The following is a 20,665-nucleotide window of genomic DNA, read 5'->3' as shown; positions in this document are numbered from 1 at the left end:
GTGCATGATGAAGGAGGCTGCACAGTAGCTTGGTGTTTAGTACTTTTGCCTTGCAGCGAGAAGATCCCTGGTTTGTGTCTTCCTGGGATCTTTCTGCATGGAGTTTGAATGTTCTCCTTGTGCATGTTTGGGTTTTCTCCGGGTACTCTGGCTCCCTCCCACAGTTCAAAAACATGTTCAGGTTAATTGTTAACTGTAAAATGTCGGAAGGAGATTGTTTTTCTGTATATGTAGTCCTGTGATAGACTGGTGACCTGTCTAGGATGTCCCCTGCCTTCACCCTAAGTCGGCTGGGGTGAAGGCAGTGGTGTAAAGATAAACGATGGATGGATGGATGGATGGATGATGAAGGAGGCCAGTATGATGATGAGTTACCAGCCTTATTGTGACAAACCCAACATCTTGAGAATGCTCATCATCATCAACCCTCAGGTCAGCAGGGAGGACCTGGACTTTGTCCTGGATAACAACCTGGGGAAGAATATGTGTCATGGATTTGATTGCATTTATTTGTGGATTATTTCACTCGGCTACTGCAACAATTTGTGACTTAAATAATGGTATGTCATCATCTTATAAAGGTGCTACTGCAAAACTATGAGCAAACAGGTACCGAGAGCAACTTCAGCATTCAGCTAGGTTCCTGTCATATATTGACTCCATCTTTTTGCTCTGTTTTTGTTCTTCACATCTCCTGAGGGAAAATCTGCCTCTTCAGCTGCTAAATGCTTCACTATCTCCACCAGCTGGCCTCCATCTATTTGTCCGCTCTTTAAATGGTGCACAAGTGGTGTGCAGTAAGTATTTTTTTAGTGTTGTTGTTTTGAAAACACACACACACACACACACACACACACACACACACACACACACACATGAAAACACCTGCAGAAGCTGGAAATGATACTAATGAGAATAGTGAGACTTATTCAAAACAGTAAAGTTTCACCCCAAAGCAATGAGCTGAAAGATGCTACAGTTTTCTGTAGATGTTTGGAGCTGCAATCAAAAAAGATCAGAAGCTGGTATGTTCTACATCCTGTATACTGAAGTCATTTTACTCCTGTTTATGCTTGTTGTGTCTTTAGCCACTTGTCTGACGGCTAGACACTTTATTATGTGCTCTCACAGGGTTATAAGTATTTCAGGTCATTGACGCCTGCAAAATATACTCACTTTAAATCAAACACAATGAATGCTGTGGCTTTTAAGATGCTCCCCAGCTGAGTCTACAAGGCCTTTGTTGACCTGCTGGGCTTTAGTAAAACAGCCAAGCTCAGTTTTCCACATTGATTGTGTGAACCATTGCTTGCAAACAGAGTAAATAGTCACAGAATACCTCATTTACATGCTGATGACTGATGTCTCTGTTTGGACCTTGAATAAAACATACGGACACTTAACCAAGACCAGACTCAATTGATTTTTTTTTTTATTGTCAGGTTGTTTGTTTTTATTGAAAAGGGACATATTCACAGTATAAATCAGAGAACATAGCTGCACTTTAACAGCACAGTCTGCCATGATTCATGAGTTAAGCACAGAAATAAATACACATCTGGAGACCTTTTCCACAAATTACTTTCCCACCTTTTTGCATTTACATAGATTTAAAATGCAACATGTTTCAAATCACCAGTTGTAAACAACAACTCTTCAGATTAATACACAGAAACAGATTTTAGATTATGCTGTCAGTGTTACAACAAAAATACAGACAGACATTATCTTGTATTGAATAAACTGTATTACAGGAAGCAAAAGTCGATTTCAGCTCAGAGCCGATTAAGAGAAGGTAAGTGAGATGAGAGGAAACTGTCAGTAGAGGGTGTAATTTCCAACTGATGCCAGCAGGAGGTTCATTTTCCCAAAACCAGTTGAAGAATCAGACAAGAAACAATGCATGAACACTCTGGCTGCCCACAAATGTCTCCCTGACAGATGAGTAAAGTTGGTGAAAGACACTGATCCTTCATCACAAGTCCTTCCCCAGACTGTGTATCTCATCCAGGACAAAGTCCATGTCCTGCCTGCTGACCTGAGGGCTGATGACGACCATTCTGAAGAAGTTGGGTTTGTCCCTGTGGGGCTGGTAGCCCACCATCATGCTGCCTGTTTTCATCATGCGCTCTTTAACCACTGGGGCAACCTGCAGGATGAGGGAGGATATTTACAATGACTGACATTAAAAAATATTGAGTTGGACATCAAGGTATTTCTCTTTAGTAATGACATTTTTACAGTGTGGAGCTTTTGGTAGAGCTCAGGGCCGTCAGGAAGGTTCCTCAGACTTGGTGGAATGTACCAGAAGCAGACATTTGCAAACTCAGGCTGTAAAAGGGGGAAATCATTGACATGTGCTTCATTAGTATTTTATAGCTTCACCATGAAATAAGCATAATCATGTGCAATTTAGTGGTTTAGGATGTAATTATGGATAAACTTACTTCCATCAGCAAACGGAATCCTTCTCTTTTCTTGATCTCTTGCACAAGATACCTGCAAAAACGCACATTTAGTGTCAGAGCAAAGAAAGCTTACTCTGTGACATGTAGGCCAAAAGCCCTTGTGATCAAACTTCATTTGCATAACACCTTTAGCACAGGATGGAGCAGTTGGATGTGTTTTACAAGCTCATAGTAAGACAAACGTGAAAGTGAAACCATCTGAGACAAAGGCACAGAAATGATCAAAATGAAATGGTAATTATTAATTTTAGGCATTGTGTGTTTGACAAATAGTATTAATCATACATAGTTTTTTAGATTTTTTAAATTTTTCACATTTTTAAATAAAATGGATGAAAGTAAGGGCTGAACAGTGTCTCAGTGGTTAGCACTGTCGCCTGACAGTTAAAAGATCCCCAGTTTGCATCCCGGCATGGGCCTGGGATCTTTCCATGTTGAGTCTGCATGTTCCTCCAGTGCATGTGTGGGTTTTCTTCCTCCCACAGTCCAAAAACATGCTGAGGTTAATTGGTGATTCTAAATTGTCGGTAGGTGTGAGTGTGAGTGTGATTGTTTGTCTGTACATGTAGCCCTGTGACAGACTGGTGACCTGTCCAGGTGTCCCCTGTCTTCACCCTAAGTCAGCTGGGATAGACTCCAGCTCCCCCATGACCCTCATGAGGATTAAGTGGTGTGCAGATAATAGATGGATGAAAGTAAGCTTAACTTCAAATCACCAGCAGAGGGCACTGTGCACCAACTGACTTCTCTAAATTAAAGCCAAAAAGACTGCTCGTTATGGATTATTTAGTACTTTTTAATGCTGCAGTCTCTTCCTCAGTCTACATGTGTGTTAAGAATTGCTCTCAATTTGTCAGTGAATTGAGTAATAATTGTGACTTTATGCAAATAAATATCCTTACACAAACAAACATCTCAATCTTCTTCATTAACATCCAAAAATTGATTTCTGTCTTTACCTGCAGTCTGCATAAACTACGGTCCAGTAGTATGTCAGAATTCTGCATCAGGCTCGTCTGATTTAACCAAGTCTGCCATCTCATTTGAGGTTAACCTGCAGCCCTACATTACCTATCTTTCTCCAGACTAACCTGGCCATGGCGAGGGCTCTGTCCACTCTCTCCTCCAGCTGACTGCTTCCTAAAGCCTTCCACATGAGCCAGAACTTGAAGGCATCTGCTTTCCTGCTGCACTGGAGCGACTTGTCTCCCGTGTCATAGCTGATGTCGTAGAACTTGTCTGGCTGGAAGAGGTAGGAGGCCCGAGAAGAGTGGCATAGCTGGAGATTCTGAAGAAGCACAATGACAAGAACGGTTTATAGACACAGGGAGGAAAGAATCATGAAGGAATAGTTTGCATGGCCTTGCAAGAAACTTGAATTACCATCAAAAATGAAGCAAAGACATTTTAACAGCAGTCAGGAGGGCGTTTGTGATAGCAAAGAATGAATAATGTTACTCTGAATGAGCATGTGTACACAAAACAAATGCAAATGGTACCATATCAGGTTATAAGGTTACCAACCCCAGGTCAGTCTGTGCTTTCTGTATTAAAGTTACACACGTGGACAAAATTGTTGGTACCCCTCAGTTAAAGAAGGAAAAACCCACAATTCTCACTGAAATCACTTGAAACTCACAAAAGTAACAATAAATAAAAATTTATTGAAAATTAAATAATCAAAAACAGCCATTACTTTTGAATTGTTGATTAACATAATTATTTAAAAAAACAAACTAATGAAACAGGCCTGGACAAAAATGATGGTACCTCTATAAAAGATTGAAAACTATTTGACCAGAGTGACATGATTAACTCAGGTGTGTCATTTAATTGACATCACAGGTGTTTCCAAACTCATAATCAGTCAGTCTGCCTATTTAAAGGGAGACAAGTAGTCACCCTGCTGTTTGGTGAAAAGGTGTGTACCACACTGAACATGGACAACAGAAAGCGAAGGAGAGAATTGTCCCAGGACATCCGAAAAAAATTATAGACAAACATCTTAAAGGTAAAGGCTATAAGACCATCTCTAAACAGCTTGAAGTTCCTGTGACAACAGTGGCTCATATTATTCAGAAGTTCAAGACCCACGGGACAGTAGCCAACCTCCCTGGACGTGGCCGCAAGAGGAAAATTGATGACAAATTGAAGAGACGGATCGTTGGAATTGTATCCAAAGAGCCCAGAGCAACCTCCAAAGAAATTAAAGGTGAACTCCAAGGCCAAGGTACATCAGTGTCAGATCGCACCATTCGTCGTTGTTTGAGCCAAAGTGGACTTCATGGGAGACGACCAAGGAGGACACCACTGCTGAAAAAAAACTCATAAAAAAGCCAGACTGGAATTTGCAAAAATGCATGTTGACAAGCCACAAAGCTTCTGGGAGAATGTCCTTTGGACAGATGAGACCAAACTGGAGCTTTTTGGTAAGGCACATCAACTCTATGTTCATAGACTCAAAAACCAAGCATACGAAGAAAAGAACACTGTCCCTACGGTGAAACATGGAGGAGGCTCAGTAATGTTTTGGGGCTGCTTTGCTGCATCTGGCACAGGGTGTCTTGAAAGTGTGCAAGGTACGATGAAATCTGAAGACTATCAAGGCATTCTGGAGAGAAATGTGCTGCCTAGTGTCAGAAAGCTTGGTCTCAGTCGCAGGTCATGGGTCTTCCAACAGGACAACCATCCAAAACACACAGCCAAAAACACCCAAGAATGGCTGAGAGAAAAGCGTTGGACTATTCTAAAGTGGCCTTCTATGAGCCCAGATCTGAATCCCATTGAACATACGTGGAAGGAGCTGAAACATGCCATTTGGAGAAGACACCCATCAAACCTGAGACAACTGGAGCTGTTTGCTCATGAGGAGTGGGCCAAAATACCTGTTGACAGCTGCAGAACGCTCATTGACAAATACAGAAATCGTTTAATTGCAGTGATTGCCTCCAAAGGTTGTGCAACAAAATATTAAGTTATGGGTACCATCATTTTTGTCCAGCCCTATTTCATTAGTTTGTTTTTTTTAAATAATTATGTTAATCAACAATTCAAAAGTGATGGCTGATTTTGATTATTTAATTTTCAATAAATTTTTATTTATTGTTACTTTTGTGAGTTTCAAGTGATTTCAGTGAGAATTGTGGGTTTTTCCTTCTTTAACTGAGGGGTACCAACAATTTTGTCCACGTGTGTAACTGATAAGATTGACACCACTATAGAGTCTGTTAAGTAAATGAAGCTACAGCCATGACACAGTTAGCTTAGCACAAAGACTGGAAGCAGTGGGACAGTTAGTCTGACAGTAATGTGTCAGTCAATGAACTTCAGAAGGGTTGCCAGAACACATTTTGTTATACTGACAGGATGTTTCCTCCTGTTTTCGCTTTTAATGCTAAGCTAAGTCAACCAGCTGCTGCCTGTTGCTTCGTATACTGGATAACATACAAATATGCCAGTTGAATCCATTTTCTCATCCAACTTGTAGCAAAAAATCCTTGTATATTTCCAAACTGTCCAACTCCTCCTCTATAACTGTGGTTGTTATAATGACGATATTTTGCAGGTTGCATTTTACAGAATATGTCTGCTGCCACTCACACTCTTACAAATCTCTCTTTCTCCAAGTCTCAAACAAACCAAATTGCTCTGTCAGCTTGACTTCAGCCTTCTAATGTGAGACTATGAGAAAACAGGACTGTAGTGAACTGCACTGTCATCCTGAGACCAGGAACAGGTTTCCACTGCTCTTGTTTTGTTTTATTGCCAAATGCTACACTGTCTGCATACACATACAGGTTAGACTGGAATTTTATGTCCACTTAGGTCTCAACTTGATAACGTTAATGTTCCTCATGGCTTCATTCAGAAAAACTCATGACTGTCACAGAGAGTCATGGTGCAACAACATTTGTCACAAACACAAGACTGGACAGCACATCAAGTGATGTATAATGTCTACTCATGCATTAATCAGCAAATGGCTGAATCTAACCTAATAGCAAGTTTGTCAAACTGTCCAAAAATATGATATAATACTATTCTAGTATATTTATGGTTTGTAAAACACTGAAAATACTGTCCATGTGTGACAATAATCCAACTACCACTTCACCAACAGCAAAATAAAACTATTTAGACAGATCTGATGGAGCTCAATACTCAACTTGGACTGATGCTGTCCTCCAGCTTGGGGATATTTTTTATGTTTAAGTAATTATTGAAGTTACTGCTGTTATGCCACATGTGTAAATGTGTGCAACTGTCTTGTTTTGAAGAGGTTCATATGGATCCTGTTCTCATCTGATGCTGCCAGTATTAAATAAACTGGAGGAAAGACTCCGACTGGATGTAACAAATTAAATTCACAGTTTTATTTTATGCACATTTCGGTTTGTGTGAAATTGTCAGGCAAACTAAAAAAGAGTTTTATGATTTTGGCACACAAATTGTGACATATTGATGTTTTTTTCACAAGTATTAATGCTAAAATGTGGAAAAATCTTCCCCAAACTGCCTCACACAAGCTGAAGTATGTCGAGCTGTTTTGTGGTTCAGATTTGCCCCATTTTGAAAATGATAAGTCAATAATACTAGATCAAACCTACTGAGACAACTGTCACAACTTCTGCAGAAAAGGTCCCAGGGTGCTCAGAGCGTATGTTTACAAAGGTCTTTACAATACAGATGGAACACTTCTATAGTTTGGACTGTCATGAAATTGTTCGAGTTGAGTCATCAGTAAAAATGATGTAGTGTGTTACAAAAGATGTGGGAAGAAGGTGCATAGAATTTTTAAGGGCTTCAAAAAGAAGCCTATAAGTCTACTTCTCACTTAATCTGTTACCATGGTAAACGTTGTTCTGATGAGTTTATGGTCTCAGTCTCTAGTTTCAAGTCTCTTTCAGTACAATATGGTACATTTAGTAAACGATGCTCCTGTTAGGAGAGAAAATGACAGTAAAAGAGGGTGTGTTTCAAGGCTTAATTAAAAGGTTGATATCGCATCGTAGAGCTTAATTTCCTTGACTTGTCAGACAGATCTGCCTCTCACTTGTTGCATGTGGTTTCAATAAAACATGATAGCACAAAAATGCAACATCAAACTTTTTTTCTGAAATCTCACTTAAGACGTGAAAAGACAAATGAGATCGGTCTATGAACAGCTCATGGCTACAAAAACCTGGCCACACCTTACTCAAATTTTTTTGTATCGTTCTTGAATGCAACAGTACAGTTTGTAGTGTATTAGTGTGGAAATGTACTTAATGTGGTGACTTCTACATTTCTAGCAACTGAATAAGTACATGAGTTCAGTCAAAGCTGAATAAAGGTAAAGCCTGACCTGTGAATCCATACAAACCAAGTGAACATCATGAAGAAACAGGAAATACATGCTTTCCTTGTTTCTGAGGTGCATGAAAAATGGTGCAAGCTACCGAAACATGGAATTGTAATGTTATGTAAGCATAAATTAGTGTTTTCTCTCTTACTTGTGTGTGGCACGTAAAAAAAAAAAAATTAATTTGACAAACACACTTTTGTTTATTGTCATGCATTTTTTTCCTGACAAAATTAAAATAAAACATATTGAATGACTAACTGCAAAGCCTCACTTTAGGGCACTATAGAGCCAAAAAATTAAAAGTAAAAACCCTTGTCTTACTGTTTTGTCTCTGACCAGGAAAGCAGAGCATTGCAGACATGCCATCAGCATCTTGTGAGGGTTCCAGGCCACAGAGTCGGCTCTTAACAGAAGCACACAGCAGAGAACAACTTTACAGTGTGTTATCACGAGAGACATCTGAAATTTCATCTCGCTAACATGTAGCAATATTTTTTCCACAGTTCAGGCACTAACAAAATGCAATGACATGATCTCAGTCAGTAATGTTGTTAAATCGATGGCACTGTTTACCTGTGGATGCCCTTTAACAAGTGTTTATGCTTCTTAGACATGAGAGCTGCTCCTCCCCAACATGCCTGAAGAAGTGAACGAGAAAATAAGATGATGCACACCGACGGTGAGACATGATTACAGGGAATGGAGGAACTAATTAATTACTGAGCTCACATCCACATGCAGCCACAGGTTGTGCTTCTCACAGATGTCGGCAATTTCTTCGATGGGATCAAAAGCTCCGAGCACCGTGGTTCCTGCTGTGGCGTTTACCATGAAGGGAAATGCACCCTGAACACACACACACACACACACACACACATACACAAGAAAATATTACTCTATATTTCTGCAGCATCTAAAGCCCTCCAAACAAAACCAATGACAAGACGGCTTCCTCACCTCACTTTTAGCGGTCTTTATTTTGTTCTCCAGGGCAGAAACAATCATCTTTCCTCTGAAAAATGCACACAGTTTCACAAGTCATGAGTCAGTCTGAGATAAAACAACAAATCAGTGAACAAATTTATTAAATCTTAACACTATCCGAGTCAAGCTAATACACTTTTATTCCAGCACATTACCTCTGATGTCTTGGGAAAGAACCAGAATATCAGGAAAGTATGTGTGAGGAGCTCTACCTCTGATCAGATGGAACCACATAGACGTTCTTAGTTCCAATTCCCAGTAAAGCTGCTGCTTTGGTAATGGAGTAATGACACTGAAAGAGATGTTTAAAAAGAGTTATTTCTTCGAACACAAGCATAACAAGTATAATCACACAATGCAGATGTGATTTCTGCTTCTCTATGTGAATTGCTGTCTAATGAATTCAGGAGTGGAAGCTTTGTGAGCTGAGAGACTCTCATCAGATGTCTTTCTCTGGGTTTTGAGTTTCAAATGACCACTTGTTCAGTTGTAACACGACTTTTGTGACTTCTGACAGGTGCAATAAACTTTTTGAGAAAGAGGCACTCTGGGCTTTCCAAAATACACATTAAACCACAAAGTGTAGGAGAAGATTACAGGATTAGAAACTGCAATTTCTGCAATTGCAACAAGCAGTGAACTTCATGATACAATTCTAGTACGCCCCTAGGAGCCCTATTGCTCATAACTGCAATGGGCAGCAAAGATTGGGGGATAACGTCACATTTCCTGAATTTGGCTTAAGCCAGCAGACACGGCTAAGTGGGAAGGATAGGCCTTCATCTCTCTGGAAACATCCTGGAGCAAAACTGAAAGGCAAAACTGGATTTTTATGTTGCATTGAAACAGAGGAATCAGCTTAGATTACAGTAGCTCTGGATAAGTGTAGGAGAAAACATGTTAAAAAAAAACTAACCAAAAAAAAAACACATTACATAGAATGTACTCATGAGGAACAGCTTAGGTAAACTGTCCACAATGGTCAATTTTTAGCAGGATCACAATCATGTGATTATGCAATCATGTAGGCTTTAACTACATTTCTCGTCTCAAAGCTCACCAACGTGTCCACACTGAGGAAAGACCATACAGATATGACGATTGTAAGAAGACTTTTAGAACCAAAAGCAGCTGACTTAGTGTTCACTTGTTGTCTTAGTTCTAGATGATACAGAAATCTTTAACAAATCTGTGGATCCAGACTTTAAGCCACATCACTGCCAAAATCTAATGGCTTGGTCCTTGTGTCATTTCTCACCTTTCCTGAAAATGTCATCCAAATCCATTAGTTCATTTTTGAGTAATGTAGCTAACAGACAGACAGACTAACAAACAGACAAACCAATCATTACATAATAATCTTGTGTTGTATGTCATCTTTGCCTTCCTTCTGAACATCCCAGAAAGTCCAGCCTACATTCTCTGTGGACATCTTTCTTTCTCTCTCATCTGCTCAGCTGGGCTTCACTGTCAGAAAGGAAGCGCTGATCCAAGCTGGCAACAAGTCTCGCATAGCCAGAACATTCTCTATCGCTGACACAGCGACATGGTGAATGGTCTGAGTGCGTCTCATTATCACTCTGCTACAGGAGAATATGTGTTTGTATTTCTTAAAACTAACCACTGCTGTGTTGGGCGGTGCTAAGCAATGTTGTCACTCAAAATGTATTTGCTGGAACTGTTTCAGTGGAACAGGGAGGCAAGTACTGTCACTAAAATAGTTAAATCAACAGAGAAAAAATGGTATTGCACGGTCCACCACCTTCATCATTCTTGTTGTTTCTGATAGTGAAAGAGATTTTTAAAAAAAACAAAACGAAACATGAATAGATAAAGAGGAGGAGAAAGTCGTACTAAGTAAACAGCCAATAGCAGGCTACATTCTACCTCTGCTACATCAGACATGCAATTCACAAACATGTCCTCTTCCTCACCTCCTTTCAGTTTGCATTGTCTAGTACACCTCTTCCTCTTGCTCTCTAGCTCAGTCTTCCTCCTATCTCTGGCCTCAGTGCCAGCCATCATCTGAGAGAGAAACAAAGGACAACCACCACCCGTCCATCTCCGTCTGTACCGACTGAACTGAGCACAGTTGGCGCTGCCAGCTGCACCCATAGAAACCAGCACAAAGCAATACGGAGCCCTGTCACCATGGAGACGTCATTCCTAAAAGTTCAAATATGGGATTCAGATCCAGTGGAGACGATGCTATCATGTCAACACCTTCCCAAATTCCTCTTTTAAAAAGAGCTGAAGGATAGAAGTTGTGTGCAGCTCAGTCTGCAGTATTATCAAGTTCTGTTTCCCCTCAATAGAAAATTGTTCAAACACAGCACCTGGCACTGCTAAATGTCAGAACCCTCCCAGGAAAATCTTTTTGACTAGCGACTATTTTCCCAGATTATAAATGGATTTTATATTTTAACAGACATAATAAAACCAAAACAATGGTACCACAGCTTTGTGAATGTGCTCAGAGCAGAACAGAGAGGAAGTGGAGTTACTGTTTAATCAGTGGTAAAGAGAATATCACTCAGTCCTTTTAAATCCTTTCTATATCTTTCTGACATATTAAGAGAAGCAATTAAAAACATTTTTTAACTCACCAAAATACGTGGTAACATTTTTCAATGATCACTCTAGAATCATCTTTTCCAGAAACATCTGGACTTTCTCAGCATTTACACAAATCCAACCACAGTAAAAGTCCTAAAGAGGATTTGTTTACCTCTGAAAGTCTTAATATCTCTAAAGTTATATTGTAGATCCCTCCTGTGCATTCTTTAATATGACTGCCACCTCACACACTCGTAGAAGGTCTGATATCATTTAAAAAGCAATACATCAGTGAAAACTTAGTGTCGCATTTATTCATGCTTCCTCCATGACTTTCCTCCTTTTCAACCTCATTTAATGACCTTTTAGACAACTTTAACTTTAAAATCAAATCAGACAAGCACACTGCCCCACTGGTCAAAATGCCAAATAAAGAAAAAATATAAAGCACAGCAGAACATAAAAGGCAAAATAAATAAATAAAACTCCAGAAATACTGTGAGCTCTGCAGAGAGAGTCGTCATATTTACAGTGTTAGGCTGAAAAGTCTGAGACAGTCCCTTTTTCTCCAAGTATAAAAATAATGACAATAATAATGTACAAACATGATATGGCAGGCAATGACTTTTCTTTATTTTTTTTTGCACAAACTATCAGTAAAACTTATAGTTCTACCCCACTGAATCACAATATTTTGCCTCAGTATTCAACAAAGATGGTAAAGATTAGTCATTTGATTCGACTAAACCCAAAAATCTTGAGGAAATAATCTTCATGTGAAGGTACCTTGATGTTCTGAACACAAACCTTAAAATTTTGTTAGTTGTTTATCAGCAGACTTGCACTGATAGGTATTAATTGACCACTTTCCTATATGTGTCTATGTTGACACAGCCTGTACTAGAGGAAGAAAACCCAATCTAGAAATGTGGGCGTTACTCTAGAGATTCCAGTAGCCACAGATAATCAGATCAGCCTTCTACCACCTTTAAGCTACAGCAGGCAGAAATGTGTAAAAGGAAAGAAAGACAACATTTCTCCTTCAGTTCTTCCTCTCTCTGTTCTGAGCCCCTAACACCAGACAAGCATGCGCCTCGAACACACAATGATATGTAAGTCCAGCTTGATTTGGGGCTACTCCTATAATTCACACTCCACTTTCTGGAGTGAAAGATCCTCATTTAACACATCGTGCTAACATATCCTTTTCTCACTGAGGATTTTGTTGATCTTTTGTTTTTGTTTTTTTCCAGTTATTTTTTGGATCTTTTTATATAGGACGTGGTGAGAGACAGGACACATTGAGGCAGACCTTCAGCAAAGAGCCATGGGCTGGATTCAAACCCGTGACCACTGCGTCAGGGCCTGTTTATGGGCCGCCCACTCAACCAGCTGAGCTACCAAAACACCTGGATCTTGTTGGTGTTTTTACTGTCATCTGATGAGTGAAAGGAACTGTGATTGGATAAAATCCCATATCACGGGTTGGATTTTTTAAAGAATAAACATAAGTCAACTTTTCTCTCAGGCCAGTTTAATTATAATGCTGAAAGTTTAGTATAGAATTTTTGCACAATGACGCAGAAAAAAATAGTGCCTACCCCAGCTTTAGCAATATTAGAAGAATCATTAATTTTATGTCATATGAGATCTGGAGAAATTCCTGCCTAACTTTATGCCTAGTAGATTGAACTACAGTAACTTACTTTATAAGGGTTTGCCTAAAAACATGTTCCCAGTCTGACAGAGAATTGACTTTAAAAGTCCATAAATAAGTCCATAAATCACTTCAGGCTTTGGCTGGAAGTAAATCTTAGCCATGCTGCCTGTGCCTGAATTCTTCAGATTTCTCAGGTCTGCTGGCTCTGCTTCTTTCTCTAAACATGGTGAAGCTGCCTCACGCTTCTTTGCAGCTCACATTTGAAACAAACTCAAACACAAGATAAAGCTACTGTTTAATGAAAGCTAAAGACATGTCTGTCTACTGTTGCTTTCAATCAACATTGTGTGTGTTTTACTTAATTCTCAATTTTAAATTTATCCTTTGTTGTTTATTTCTATTACTTTTTGTTCATGTTTTATAGGATCTGTGTGAAGCAATTTGAATTTCTTTGTGATTAAGATATTAATTTCTCTGAACAACTGACTAAAAAGAATGGTAAGAATAAAGATGGAAGGAAATTTCAGTACAGACAACTTATATTAAGAATTTTCATTAAGGCAAAAAAGGACATATTTAGCTTGGGGGGGGGGGGGGGGGTTGGCAATTCTTCTGCAACTTGATGGCAACACCTTTGACCAATCGCACTTGAAGCACTTTTTGCACTTATTACAGGTTTTTCCTTATGTCTGAATTCTTGCTTGTGTTGTACGTCGCTTTGGACAAAAGCATCTGCTAAATGAAATTGTAGAATTGTAGCTTAAGAAAAAGGAAAAGTTGGTCCCTGGAAATATGTGTTGATTTAACTCAGATCAACAATCACTACAAAATCCCACCCACAAGTACCTTTTGGGGTGGCATTTAGTGATCTCCTTCCACACTTATCAAACCTACCTCCTGTGACGTGAACACGACCAGTCGTGGAACAGCAGAGAGGCCGAGCTCTTTAATGTCAGGAGAGTGATTGTACCTGGCTAAATTCATGGCGTACATGTTGGACATTGAGCCACCTGGAAGGGAAACAGTACAAAGGATAACATTATTCAAGATATTAAGGTGGAACATTATCACTGATCTGCCTTTGATTCCTTACACACTGCATGTATCACATGGAAATAGATGGAAAAATTATTCTGGCCTCCATTTTACAACATGGAATGATGATACGTAGGTGGTCCACTCCTGATTAGAGGCCTGCATGTGGCAGACAGTTGGCAGTCCTGAGTGGGTCATCACTCCTCACAGCATGTGGGCCAGATTTTGCAATCAGGGAACTGATTTTCTCTTGTCCTAGCAGCAGAGGACTAAACATCAGTATCTGTCAGTGATTGTACCTGGATTGAAAATTCCATCTCCTCCTTCCTCCCAGCCAATTAGTTCCTTCATCTTCCTCAGCACAGCATCCTCCATCAGGGTAAAGACTGGAGCCACTTCATATGTGTATCTGATGGAAACCACACATGTATCGATGCTCAAAGAAAATGCATCATTGAGGAATTGCACATTTCTAACTCTGTTCCACAATCGCGTTATATTAATGACTTGCATCAGAAAAAATATCAATCAAATATATATTCAAGTCAAGAGCTAAGACAGAGCCCACTAGTATTTCAAAGGTGCTTGAAAACATTCCAAAATTAGCATTTGTAACATTTATACAATGGTTTAAGCAAACACAGCATATAAAGCTGAAATGTTACTTCAATTTCTCATTTTAAATGAAAAAAAGAGAAGAAAAGTTCACAAGGCACCATCCTGACACAAATATGGAATGACTGCAGTTCTCACAGAGCACAAATTTATGTAATACTACAATACAACCATGACAACACCATGATGCCACATCCTGTAGGATTTCTGACATTTAGCTGTTACAATATGTAGCGTAACTCACAGACTGGGTTTGAGGGCTTCAGCAATGAAGCTAGCCACCATGGAGTAGGGCTCCATTCCAGCATACAGCTGGTTGAAGAAACGAGGATGAGCTAGAAATAGCAGAAAACACAATTAGCACGGTAACACTGTGGGATTACTAACTGTGTATGTATGTGTGTGTTCTGATGTATGTTTTTTGCAGCCATGAGTGGCAGTTACACAGCACAAATCTACTCCAGCTTCTTAGTATAACAGCAAGAAAAAGTGGAACCGTAAATCTAACTCAAAAAGTGCCAGCAACACAGCAGCACTGTTTCTCTGAAGTTTGGTGCCATGAGCTTCCCTCCTCCCTCCTCTTAACCCCGCCCTCCTCTCATTCTCCAATCAGCATCTGCCAACTGTTCTTCCAGCACACAGTCTCCACCCACTGCCACTCCCCCTGCTTTGTCTGTCAGCCAATCAGTTGTCAGCTTGCTCATTCTGCCACTCACCTGTTGCTTTTTCAGTCTTTTGTGGTTTTTATCTTGATTTTAACCAGTGGCTGCTTCCCTGTTTCGAGCTTTTGCCCGATGCCTCGCTCTTCTGCTTTGTTCAGCGAAGTCACTGGTTTTGTCTTAATCCTGCCTCGGCTCTGTGATTCTACTTATGGATCTCCTCTAATTTGCTACTCTAACACTAGTCACCATGAGCTACCGGTCATACCAGTGGGCTGTACTTCAAAGCAAGATTAGTGGGGTGGTGAGGTATGTTAAACTTGAAGTCAGAGTTTTCAGTGTCATGAAGCTAGCTCTCTTCTAACCTGGCTAGAGCACCATGGTAACTTATGCTGCATTACTAACCTGGTCTGGAGAAGGTAATCTTCTGAGATTTGCATTTAAATGGACTGTAGGAAGTGTCTGCCTTCAATCAGATCACTCCCTGATGATTCTCTGAGTGAATCTTATCTGAGGCAGTATGTTGTATCTGTAAACTGTAATGCAGTTACAGCTTTGAGCTACAGTTATGTTTGGTCCTGATTTGCTGCCAAATCCATTTACACTGCTGGCATTGCTGCTAATAAAACACAGATTAGAAAATGATCACAGCATTCATCACAGCAATGATTCAGTCAATAACATTTCACTTTGATTTGATGCACGTCAGTACAATAGGTTGGAATAAATGGAGTTTTAAGTTCACCAGCTCCAAGGTCCAGCTGTTGTGCAGAAAATAAAAGTGGCTGCATCGATCAGTAAAACAAATACGTTAATGCATGATGAGAGTTTTCTACCAGAATTCCTTTCTGACATACATTTTTATATTCGTTGTAGCGCTCCATTAAAACAGCCTGTGGACTAATGTACTAGGTGGAACACCATCTGATCGTTTTTTGTAAAAGAAGAGTCTCAGAACCAGTTAAATGACCTCTTTATGTGAACACACAAAGACTGAGTTAAGAAAGAAAGCTGATTACTGCCTTTTGGACACCTGTTATCTCTGTCTGAGGTTTTAGTTTTATTGAGCAAACTTGTGCAAGGAAAGATTGACTATGTCAAACTTGTTTCATAATAGAGCCCTCAACTGACTTTTAATTTGTAAAGTTGACATTTCTTCTCTTTAAAGGGTCTTGTGCCCGGCAAGCTGTTGTCGTAGTTTCTCTGCTCGTGAAGTGCAGGTGGAAAAGAAACGTCCGTCGACACTGACTTGCTTAATAATAAGTTATTATGAGGAAGAACAGCATCAATCAGACAGAGAGACTTTCTGGGAGAATCCGGCCAAATGAATCTCCCCGAACAGCAATCTGAGATCACATTTATATGTTTTGGACAAGTATGAGGTCACAACATATGTTTCCTGATTAAAAGATCTGGTCATGGAACAAGACCCCACAGATCAACCCCATATCATTAAGACACCCAAAGAGTCATTAGGGCCCCAAAGAACAATTATCATTACCTGGACATAATGATCCCCAATCTAATCACAGAAATGACTTCATTCAGCAAAAAAAACACATCTATTCTAATAAGCAACATATACACACGTGGACAAAATTGTTGGTACCCCTCAGTTAAAGAAGGAAAAACCCACAATTCTCACTGAAATCACTTGAAACTCACAAAAGTAACAATAAATAAAAAATTTTTGAAAATTAAATAATCAAAATCAGCCATCACTTTTGAATTGTTGATTAACATAATTATTTAAAAAAACAAACTAATGAAATAGGGCTGGACAAAAATGATGGTACCCATAACTTCATATTTTGTTGCACAACCTTTTGAGGCAATCACTGCAATTAAACGATTTCTGTATTTGTCAATGAGCGTTCTGCAGCTGTCAACAGGTATTTTGGCCCACTCCTCATGAGCAAACAGCTCCAGTTGTCTCAGGTTTGATGGGTGTCTTCTCCAAATGGCATGTTTCAGCTCCTTCCACATATGTTCAATGGGATTCAGATCTGGGCTCATAGAAGGCCACTTTAGAATAGTCCAACGCTTTTCTCTCAGCCATTCTTGGGTGTTTTTGGCTGTGTGTTTTGGATCGTTGTCCTGTTGGAAGACCCATGAGCTGCGACTGAGACCAAGCTTTCTGACACTAGGCAGCACATTTCTCTCCAGAATGCCTTGATAGTCTTCAGATTTCATCGTACCTTGCACACTTTCAAGACACCCTGTGCCAGATGCAGCAAAGCAGCCCCAAAACATTACTGAGCCTCCTCCATGTTTCACCGTAGGGACAGTGTTCTTTTCTTCGTATGCTTGGTTTTTGAGTCTATGAACATAGAGTTGATGTGCCTTACCAAAAAGCTCCAGTTTGGTCTCATCTGTCCAAAGGACATTCTCCCAGAAGCTTTGTGGCTTGTCAACATGCATTTTTGCAAATTCCAGTCTGGCTTTTTTATGAGTTTTTTTCAGCAGTGGTGTCCTCCTTGGTCGTCTCCCATGAAGTCCACTTTGGCTCAAACAACGACGAATGGTGCGATCTGACACTGATGTACCTTGGCCTTGGAGTTCACCTTTAATTTCTTTGGAGGTTGCTCTGGGCTCTTTGGATACAATTCGAACGATCCGTCTCTTCAATTTGTCATCAATTTTCCTCTTGCGGCCACATCCAGGGAGGTTGGCTACTGTCCCGTGGGTCTTGAACTTCTGAATAATATGAGCCACTGTTGTCACAGGAACTTCAAGCTGTTTAGAGATGGTCTTATAGCCTTTACCTTTAAGATGTTTGTCTATAATTTTTTTTCGGCTGTCCTGGGACAATTCTCTCCTTCGCTTTCTGTTGTCCATGTTCAGTGTGGTACACACCTTTTCACCAAACAGCAGGGTGACTACTTGTCTCCCTTTAAATAGGCAGACTGACTGATTATGAGTTTGGAAACACCTGTGATGTCAATTAAATGACACACCTGAGTTAATCATGTCACTCTGGTCAAATAGTTTTCAATCTTTTATAGAGGTACCATCATTTTTGTCCAGGCCTGTTTCATTAGTTTGTTTTTTTAAATAATTATGTTAATCAACAATTCAAAAGTAATGGCTGTTTTTGATTATGTAATTTTCAATAAATTTTTATTTATTGTTACTTTTGTGAGTTTCAAGTGATTTCAGTGAGAATTGTGGGTTTTTCCTTCTTTAACTGAGGGGTACCAACAATTTTGTCCACGTGTGTATCTCAACATATATCTCAGATCAGATACTACACTGTTCCTAGTCAACAACCACAAGACTCAAAATGACTACAAAGACTCGCAAATCAACTATGAAGGATTGAGAACAACTAAAAACAGATGCACATCAAAGACAAACAAACCAACACCCATAGAGATGCAAGAAACATAAAACTACCACTAAGATTCCTGAAGTGACTACAAAAAGATGCACAACTTTTAGAAAAAAAAATGCAACAAGAATAAATCAGAGATGTGAAATGATCCTAATTAGAACAAATCTAGCATGAAAACACATCAAGCAATTACAAAGAGACACCAGAAAGTAAAAGGACTCATAGTGGCTACATAAAGATGCAAAATAGTCTGCAAAGAGACTCAGAGCAACCTTCCAAAAGATGCACCCTGGACCCACTGTCTCATAAGCCACCCATGGTTTAGGTCAGGGTGAACTATTAAGTATTTAATGCATAAATGGCTGTCAGAGTTCATCGAAAGCATCTCCACACTACTTCAAGAATGCCAGAACAGCTGAGTAAGCTGCTTTGTAAAAACTGTGTCTGTATTTTGATCTCAGTTCATTAAAGTTAGAAGACTTACTGGTCTTGACGCTGTATCTGATGGCATCTCTGCAGCGCTGCAGGATCTTGGAGTCAGACTCTCCTCCATCTCTCAGCTCAAGGTCCAGCAGCTCCTTCAGCTGATCGGGGGAGCGCCACTCACAAACCTATCCGACAAAAAGGTCAAAGACAGCTAGAAAAGACAGCTGTAGAATTTAATGACATGGTTACAAAGAAGAGTAAATAAGTACGATCCTACCTTTTCTTTTACGTCTGTCGCTTTTTTCACTGCATCTTCTATAATGATGGCCATGGACTGGTGAATGAATTCTTCTGCTGCAAGTCCGTCCAGAGTGGGACCGTTCAGGGGAACATCATCAATCACAACCGGAGAACATTTCTCTGAAAGTCCAGGGTCTGCTACAGGACTCTGGCCTTCACTGGGAATCTCTTCTGAATAGACAAATCAAATCATTTGAGTTTGGACATCAGTGGTTTTTCCAAAAAAACAGCTGTATGTTCCATGAAAAGCTGAGTGGAGGTGGATCATGTTCAGAATTACTCCAACAAAAGCCTTCTTTGTAAGATGTAATACAATACAATACAGGCCTGCAGGCAGGCAGAAGGCTAACAGCTTTCTTCCTAAGGTCTTCTGTTCCAAATAAGCCAGTTATGTGGTTTCCTGGTGACTTGGCCATTAATTCTTCTCCTGGTACTTTCTATTTTTTCACACTTGTATAGTTCCTCATTCAACTCCCTGAGAACTTGTTTTTATTATCTGCAAGACAACTGATTTTAGACACCTGCAAAGTAGTGATGTTATGAAAAACAGTTAAATATTTACAATATTGTTTAGAATGAATCATGTATCTATTAAAATAATTCTAACCTAATTAAGAAAAAAGTCTTATATTCTTACCTTTGACATGTCTCTCCATGTTTAATGCCTCTGTCTGTGCTAACTGCCTCCCATTGAGCTTTTTATTCATCACAATGCTGCACCACGGCGTTGGCCAACTTCCTGTAAGTTTCCACATCAACAGTCACACAGGCTTGTGCTGAGTGAGAAAAATTCCCCTAACAAGCCTGGAAAACTACTGGCTTGCTGCCTTACACAAAACACAGGATGTTTGAAGTCTCCAGCCAGCCGTTTTACTCCAATGTGTGACTAATTTTTTCAATTTACTTTCTCTGATTTAGTTTTGGCACATCTATTTCAGCTCTGTAGTTTTTGGACTGAGGTTACATCTAGAAATTCCTAACTAGCATCAGCCAAGCTCCATGCATTTTTAGATATATTAAATCCCTGCTCCCCCAAAAATCTCTTGTTTTTCTTTATCGTAATTGTTTTATGGCTCTTTCTCAAGACTTCATCAATTTGTAAAAGTAATGCATAGGCCACCTTAAGATTAATGTTCCTCACAGCTTCATTCAGAAGAAGAAAAGAGCTACAGCACATGTGGAATATTTGTCATGAACATGAGATTGTACTAATAAATAAAAGACTTCAACTAAATCTGTTGTAACTATTGTAACGGTTTAAGTGCAGCTAACAGTGACTCTGTG

At 39.6% G+C, this 20,665-nt stretch overlaps 2 protein-coding genes across 3 annotated transcripts in view; both read right to left on the bottom strand.

The window, feature by feature from the left end:
• Nucleotides 1-10,855, bottom strand: part of LOC110967372 (acidic amino acid decarboxylase GADL1-like) — a 60,692-nt gene extending 49,837 nt beyond the window's left edge. Inside the window, exon 1 of the mRNA XM_051956428.1 lies at nt 10,731-10,855. The gene's annotated coding sequence lies outside the window, so the exon portion shown is untranslated. The remainder of the gene's footprint in view (nt 1-10,730) is intronic.
• LOC110966515 (acidic amino acid decarboxylase GADL1-like) lies at nt 1,415-20,117 on the bottom strand. 2 transcript variants are annotated; one of them, XM_051956424.1, is made up of 15 exons: nt 20,019-20,117; nt 19,359-19,552; nt 19,140-19,266; nt 14,907-14,997; nt 14,347-14,456; nt 13,907-14,022; nt 9,009-9,088; nt 8,770-8,824; nt 8,542-8,658; nt 8,386-8,450; nt 8,134-8,215; nt 3,560-3,756; nt 2,448-2,499; nt 2,242-2,331; nt 1,415-2,149 (listed from the first exon to the last, which is right to left on the bottom strand). In XM_051956424.1, the coding sequence occupies exons 1-15, from the start codon at nt 20,086-20,088 to the stop codon at nt 1,976-1,978; spliced, it is 1,620 nt and encodes a 539-aa protein (XP_051812384.1). In that variant the 5' UTR covers nt 20,089-20,117; the 3' UTR covers nt 1,415-1,975. The 2 variants fall into 2 exon arrangements, with proteins under 2 accessions (XP_051812384.1, XP_051812385.1); XM_051956425.1 differs by lacking the exons at nt 13,907-14,022; nt 14,347-14,456; nt 14,907-14,997; ... (1 more) ...; nt 19,359-19,552; nt 20,019-20,117 and adding an exon at nt 10,731-10,855.
• Between the last annotated feature and the right edge of the window lie 548 nt (nt 20,118-20,665).

Source organism: Acanthochromis polyacanthus, chromosome 12 (genome assembly GCF_021347895.1).
Source record: "Acanthochromis polyacanthus isolate Apoly-LR-REF ecotype Palm Island chromosome 12, KAUST_Apoly_ChrSc, whole genome shotgun sequence".
Taxonomy (NCBI): domain Eukaryota; kingdom Metazoa; phylum Chordata; class Actinopteri; family Pomacentridae; genus Acanthochromis; species Acanthochromis polyacanthus.
This window is presented reverse-complemented; position numbering and strand designations above follow the sequence as displayed.